General features: G+C 40.2%; 1 protein-coding gene across 2 annotated transcripts in view; it reads left to right on the plus strand.

Annotated features, from left to right (window-relative positions):
- The window catches only part of PPP2R2A (protein phosphatase 2 regulatory subunit Balpha), a 78,065-nt gene extending 73,287 nt beyond the window's left edge, over positions 1 to 4,778 (plus strand). For both annotated transcript variants that reach the window (XM_081960795.1, XM_081960794.1), the window contains exons 9-10: positions 2,042 to 2,133; positions 3,640 to 4,778. In XM_081960795.1, the coding sequence (XP_081816921.1) occupies positions 2,042 to 2,133; positions 3,640 to 3,919 (372 nt within the window). In that variant the 3' untranslated portion in view covers positions 3,920 to 4,778. The remainder of the gene's footprint in view (positions 1 to 2,041; positions 2,134 to 3,639) is intronic.
- The last annotated feature ends 3,009 nt before the right edge of the window (positions 4,779 to 7,787 follow it).

Genomic DNA, 7,787 nt, shown 5'->3' on the forward strand with positions numbered 1-7,787 from the left:
CATGGTCATTGAACCAGGTTTTGGTGCTTTTGGCAGTGTGGGCAGCTGGAAAATGAAGTCAGCATCCCCATAAAGCTTGTCTGCGGAAGGAAGCATGAAGTGCTCCAAAATCTCCTGGTAGACAACTGTGTTGACCCTGGACTTAATGAAGCACAGTGGACCAACACCAGCAGATGACATGGCTCCCCAAATCAACACAGACTGTGGAAACTTCACACTGGACTTCAAACATCTTGCAGTGTGTGCCTCTCCATTCTTCCGCCATACTCTGGGTCCATGGTTTCCAAATGAGATGCAAAAGTTGCTCTCATCAGAAAAGAGGACTTTGGACCACTGAGCAACAGACCAGGTCTCTTTTTCTTTAGCCCAGGTAAGACGCTTCTGACGTTTGTTGTTCAGGAGCAACTTGACAAGAGGAATACGACATTTGAAACCCATGTCCAGGATCCGTCTGTGTGTGGTGGCTCTTGATGCACTGACTCCAGCCTCAGTCCACTCCTTGTGAAAGTCCCCAACACTTTTGAATGGCCTTTTCCTGACAATCCTCTCCAGGCTGCGGTCATCCCTGCTGTTTGGGCATTTTTTTCTTCCACGCTTTTCCCTTCCACATAACTTTCTATTAATGTGCTTTGATACAGCACTTTGGGAACATCCAACCTCTTTTGCAATTACCTTTTGAGGCTTTCCCTCCTTATGGAGGGTATCAGTGATGGTTTTCTGCACAACTGTCAGGTCAGCAGTCTTTCCCATGATTGTGATTCCTACTGAACCAGACTGAGAGACCATTTAAATGCTCAGGAACCCTTTGCAGGTGTTATGGCTTAATTAGCTGATTAGAGTGGGACACTTTGAGCCTAGAATATTGCACCTTTTCACAATATTCTAATTTTCTGAGATTGTGGATTTGGGATTTTCATGAGCTGTAAACCATAATCATCACAATTATGACAAATCACAGCTTGAACTATCTTGCTTTGCATGTAATGAGTCTATCTCATATATTAGTTTCATCTTTTAAGTTGCATTACTGAAATAAATGAACTTTTGCATGATATTCTAATTTTTTGAGTTTCACCTCTGTGTGTGTGTGTGTGTGTGTGTATTTGTTTTCGTGGATTTTCACAGATGTAGGTATGCTGGTCTTGTTGTATTCGGGTCTTTTCCCGTGTAAGATTGTTAAAAACAAAAACAAAAGAAAACAAAAACAAAAGAAAACAATATATATATCGAGTGAGACCTCGCCAAACCGTTGCCAAGACAATCTCAATCTTACATGGGAAAAGGCCCGAATACAAGAAGACCTGTGTGTGTGTGTGTGTGTGTGTGTGTGTGTGTGTGTGTGTGTGTGTTGGTGTCTGCAATACTGTAATGGGCCCTATTCTTGCAAAGGTGGCTGATCCTAGCTTCAGCTATGATTTATGGATGAATTTTTTACATGAACTGATAAAACTATTTGAGAATGCATTTATTCAACTGGCAATGTTAATTCTTACATTTATGTTTCTTTTAAACAATTTTAATTTTTGCATTGTTTACCATCCTGAATCCTGACATTTGTATAAATACGCATCCTGAAGTATCTATGCTGGAAGAATGAAATATAATTTCATACACTGTATGTCTGTATGAATTTATACTTTTGGTCATGATTTCAGATCTAGGGTATGCAGTTGAGATTATCAGATTTTTTTTCTTTCTTTGAACTCTTTAAATAGTTCCTTAAAAGTGATCAGACAAGTTCAGAGATCTCCTAAAATGATCTAATAGAGTCTGAATAACTGAAGGCGTGATATGACGTTATGAGGCTACTATCCAATTTAATGAAAAACTTTTATGAAGCATGATACATTTTGCTTGAATAAAAATAGCAATTTAGAAATTAAAGTTATTTTATTATTAGATGATGTGCACTTTCATATTCACACAATTATTTGCAATCTTAAATTATAGCCTCTTCCTGTGAAAGGCAACTCAAAACAGTTAATAACTGTTAATCTGTTATATTATTTCTTATTCAAACTAGTCTGTTTTTTATTTCCAGGTACATGAATACCTCAGAAGTAAACTTTGTTCGCTCTATGAAAATGACTGCATTTTTGACAAATTTGAGTGCTGCTGGAATGGGTCGGATAGGCAAGTTTCAACTTTTTCTTCCTTTTAACATTTTTGTACTAATTGACAGTTAAAACTTTTTTCAACTGAATATCTCGGAAACTTGGTTGCATGCTTGCACTGTGTTTGGAAATTAGAAAAGAAAAGAGGATAGCCAAATAAAAGAATTAGCTGGATTATTTTTGTTGTTATTTTGGTATCCAGTGAAGCATCTAAATGGGTTGGTTTATGTTTTATGTTTAAACTTATGCAATAATCTATTGTTTGTTTGTGACGGACTGGGTTTTTTTCTTTCTTTTTGCTATGTTTATTTAATCTTTATTTACCTACTAACATATGGAAAGAGCAGGGAGAGCTGCTCGAAGTTTGGCTTGGGGCCTCTGATGCTTTGTGAATTCCAGATGAAATTGTATTAAGGGATCCCAATCTTAGGCTATCCAGGCAGAATGGAATGCAGTTATATAATCTTAACCCAAGGTCAGATCATTGGTTCATTTAGTCTAGTATTACATGCTGTGTGAAGCAATTGATGCTACCTGATCTTATTAACTGGGGATCCTAAGGATTGGATCTTCCTGCAAATACAGTTTACACTCTCCTAATATACATCAATTTTCTTCCTACAATAAATAATTACTGCATTGGTTGTAGTTGATGTTCTTTACACTGCTTAGGCTAACCTTGATAAAGCAGTGTATAACTTTAAAAACAAACCGTAACAGAACTTAATATACAATTGCTAATATTTCTGCCTTAGTGAGATCAACAGTATCTAAATTTATTTATTTATTTATTACACATACACACCCGGTATGTATGTATGTGTATGTATGTATGTATGCATGCATGCATGCATACATACATACATACATACATACATACATACATACATACATATATATTATTTTAAGCATTGCCGATCTCACTATCGAAATGTGCAGCTTACAGAAAAAAAGTCAAAATTATATAAAAGATACAGTTAACACAGAATAAAAATCAGTTGGCAGATTTTTAAAATTATATTTTACTATTCATTTGCTTTTTAGTTAGCTGCCTGCAAGAACCTCAGTCTAAAGAAATTGGGAACTGAAGGGGAAAAACGTAATCATTATGCCCCCATTTTCCTGATTAAAAACTGCTTGATTAAATTGTCAGTAGTCAAAATCTCTTAAATCTGGGATTCCCGTTTTGAAGAATTTCAAAATATAAATTGACAACCCTGGGCCTGTTTTTTTTCCCCCCAAAAGAGATTTTATATTTGCAACAAAAATATGTAAAATACTCATTTATTTCTACATGTACGTCATAATTAGTAATGTATTGCAAATGTTTTAAATCAAACAGACTGGATAAATTAAAGGAGTCCGATTAGTGTAACATTTCTAGTAGCTTCCTCACATCCACCATCTGTGCAAATCAAGTACCACCAATTGAATGAAAACAACCAGCAACAGGTTAAAGGCCAAATGATCGGAAGGTTTCGAGGATCAGAAACACAACATCTCTTTTTCTCCTCTTTGTCTACAGTGTCGTCATGACTGGCTCCTACAACAACTTCTTCCGAATGTTCGATAGAAACACCAAGCGGGATGTCACATTAGAAGCCTCTCGGGAAAACAATAAGCCTCGTACGGTTTTGAAACCCCGCAAAGTCTGTGCGAGCGGCAAACGGAAGAAGGACGAGATAAGCGTTGATAGCTTAGACTTCAACAAGAAGATCCTCCACACAGCCTGGCACCCCAAGGAAAACATAATTGCTGTAGCCACTACAAACAACTTGTATATATTTCAAGACAAAGGGATTTAGGGTAGTGGTCTGGTCAGAAGAGTTCACTTCCTGTCTAGTTCAGATAGGTGAACTTAGCATTTGTAAACAATATAGAGGAAGAAATGGAGCCAGAGAGAGAGAAGTTCGTTGTGGTGCACCTTCCCCAGTGTTTAAACAATGTGCCATAGTGACAACCCATTTTTTCTAGATAGCTACATGGATGGTCTCTCTCTCTCTCCCTCTCCCTCCCTCTCCCTCTTTGTCTCTCTCTCTCTGTCTTTCTCTGTCTGTCTCTCTCCCTCCCTCCCTCTCTCTCTTTTTCTGTCTTTGCTGGGCAGTTCTCCACTAGCCATTTAGGTGGGGGGGTAGGGCACTTTTTAACATAAAATGACTACTTGCACCATCTCACCAAATGGACTAGAGATTGGATCGTTGACAACCTTGGGTTCCTCCAATTTTTTATGCCTTCCATTGTGATGACGTCAGCCACAGAGCAAAGCCTTCAAGTAATGCTGTGGGATTTCATTGTGTAACCTCATTACTGTATTATTTGTGCCTCCTCCCCCCCCCCTTTTTTTAATTAAATAACAGCTTGTTCTTGCTGTGGCTTGTAGCATTCCTCTTATGTCTCCTGGACTCCTTCTCCCTTTCCCAATCCCTTTCTCCAGCCCTGTGGTGGTGGTGGTGGTATCTAGAGAAGAAGAAGAAGATTAAAAAATGAAAAGCACATGAAATGGATCGGTGGTCAAAGGGGGAGGAGGAAGGGTCTCTTGCAAAGAGTAAAATGTTTTAATGAAATGTTGACTGCAGTCACTCCTTGACATGTCTGGCGCTGAAAATGAAAAAGGGAAAAACGTAAGGGGGGTGGAAATATATTGAATAAAAATGTCGAATAATGGCGAATTGTTTTTTTTCTTTTCAATCTACCTCTTTATATTAAAATTGTTTTTTTAAGTTAGATACATGATAAAAATGGTTTGATAATGATTTTAACCAGTATTAATTTTCATGGGGAAAGGGAGAAGGTTTTTTTTTAATGACTTATATATGAAATTGTTAAAGACACTTTAATATTTATCTGCAGTTTCCATTAAAATAACTTTTTGGAACACTCTTGGATTCTGCCATAAGCTTGAATAGTAATTGTCTTATTTGTCTTATGTCACCTCCAGTTTGAGCCTTCTCCCTTTCTTCTTTATTAACAGAATTTTGTCAGAATTGGGGAGGGTCTGAATTTTGTAGAATAGCGTTAAAGTTTTATGGGGCTAAACTTTTTCATGTGTTAATCCCTTTGTCCTAATTTCAGTGAATGCCTTGTTTCAGATTCAGACTCGCACAGCAGTGCTTTCCTTTCCTTTCTGGAAAAAAAAAGAATTAAAAGTTTCTTGTTTTTAAAAAGTATGTCGTACCAAATTTAATATGAAGTGATTTGATTAGATAAAAACCATTGCATGCCTGACAACCCCGATACTTATGCATTTTTATTGCTACTAGGAATTTGACTGGAATTGTAGTTTGACCTTACAAACATTCCTCTTCTCTTGCAGTTTTTCTTTTTAAAAAAACTTGCTATTACAGGATTTAGAAAAAAGTTACAGAGATCAAAAAACGCTTCAGGTCTCCAGTAGATCCAATAGTAGATGTTGCCATACTATTTAAAATATTTATGCACCATTTTTAGCTCTCATATATTCTCCATGTTTGGGTAAATTTCCCAAACTTTCTATAATCTCTATTGTACTCCCAATCCAAAGACAGCACCTCTGAAAGCTACTAGCCTTCCTTTTAGCAATAGCAGTAAGACTTATATACCACTTCATAGTGCTTTACAGCCTTCTCTTAAGCAATTTACATAGCCAGCCTATGACCCCCAACAATCTGGGTCCTCATTTTACTGATCTTGGAAGGATGAAAGGCTGGGTCAACCTTGAGCTGTTCAGGATTGAACTGCTGGTTGTGGGCAGAGCCTGCCTGCAATACTCCATTCTAACCACTGTGCCACCACGGCTCTTCTATATATATATTAACAATATAATCCAGGCCATTAGTTTTCAAATGAGGACTGTATATTTATTAGTTTCAGGAGCTATGGGCTTGAGTGCAAGACTGGTGGCGATATTATGAAGTCCCATTAATGGGCTGGAACATTTTCCTGTTATCGTAGAGACAGCAGCCAGACTGGGTAGGCTCCATTCATTAACCAATCGGACTGAGTCTACACTTATGATGTCATCGGGCCCTTGTGGCTCCTCCCCAGTTTCAGACTCAGTCCAACCTGGACTGGCTGTGAGAATTGATCTCCCCTCCAAATTATTTAATTATATCTTTAATTGGTGATTTTTTCCCAAAAAGTTTGTTGTTCCTTTAAATTGGTTCCTTAAATAATCCTTTATTCTACAAATTGGAGGGAAATTCGAAACTGATCTCTGGCTGCCTCTCCTCAGCCTCTGATTGCCTGCGGCCACAAGTTCGCTCAGGAAGCCTGCTTTGCAATCAGATTGGCCAGCTCATGAGCTACCTCTCCACGGCTGTTTCCCCACGGCGCTCCTTGATTCTGGGCACTCAGAGTGATGCAACTGGCCGCTTCAAATGCAGCGGTTCCAGGTGACCATTCTGCAGATCGCAACGCGGGATCACCCCAGGTGAACCGGATCAGGCGCACCTGGCCAGCAAACGGGTAAGACCGTTGCCTATCTTATTGGGGTGTTGATTTATGTTTGGGGAAATGGCTGATCCAGCTATGGATACGAATGCAGGATTAGAGGGGCCCTGACACCCCCCTGGCCTATTCAGAAGGGAAATTGTCTTCGGAGTCCTCATCTTCGATGGAACCTGACAACAGAGGCAATTTCTTTCATGTCCTTCTCAATAGGGAGCGCACCTTTGAATAGGCTTCCCTCTTGGTTACACATGGCTCTGGGGCCCTCCACACCATGTACACTTCTCCTGCTGATAGGGCAACCATCATTGCTGAAACCATTAAACAGGTCATGGCTGCTGGCCTACAACAGCAACCCCCAACCTGCTCCATCACATGGCCATAAGCATAAATCTTCTGCTGCGGCTCAGCAACCTGATCCCTTTGCCTCTACTTCTCAGGCCTCAATTGGCGGGGAGCAAGATAACCTGTGGGACTCAGACCTGTCTGATGACGAGGTGGTCACCCCAGATACCCCTGCCTTTACCGGATTATTCAAAACTGATCGTTTCAAGTCCCTTCTTCTTAAGGCCATTAAAGCTACTAACTTACCATCTTCTGCTTCAGCTTCTACTTCACAGGATAAACTGGCAGAACCGGCTTCAACTGAGGGTCCCAGTACCCCATTCACCGAACCCACAGTGGAAAAATAGGTGATCCCCGTTCCCAAGATATTCCTGAACGTCATCCAGAAGCAGTGGGAGTCTCCAGGCACGGGCCCACAGCCGACCAACCTTGACAAACGTCTCTACAACATTGCACCAGACCCCACCAAGTTCTTCGAGACTCCCCCAGTGAACGCACCAGTTGCAGCCCTGTTTTATCTACTGTGGTCTCTGGAGCCCCTGAGGAGGTTCTCAAGCCTGAAGAGAAAAAGTCAGATCAAACCTTAAGTCAAAAACTATCAGGCTGGGCCTGGGCTGTTAGGGTCTCTATGGCCACTTCCTTTTCCTCCAGGGCGGCCTTGGTTTGGATTGAACAGCTTCAGGAGCGCATTGCTCCTACTGACACTAGATCACATAGGGATCTCAACAAGATCAGGGCAGCAGTTGAATTTGAGCTGATTCTTCCCTTAATGTTGCTAGATTCGCTTCTAAAGCCATGGCCCCTTCGGTCATGGCCAGGCTTCTGCTTTGGCTCAAGCCATGGCAGGCAAATGTCCGTACCAAGTGGCACTTAGCAGCCTCCCCATTCATTGGCACCCAATTA

This window comes from Natrix helvetica, assembly GCF_964273705.1.
Source record: "Natrix helvetica genome assembly, chromosome: 8".
In the NCBI taxonomy this organism is placed as follows: Eukaryota; Metazoa; Chordata; class Lepidosauria; order Squamata; family Natricidae; genus Natrix; species Natrix helvetica.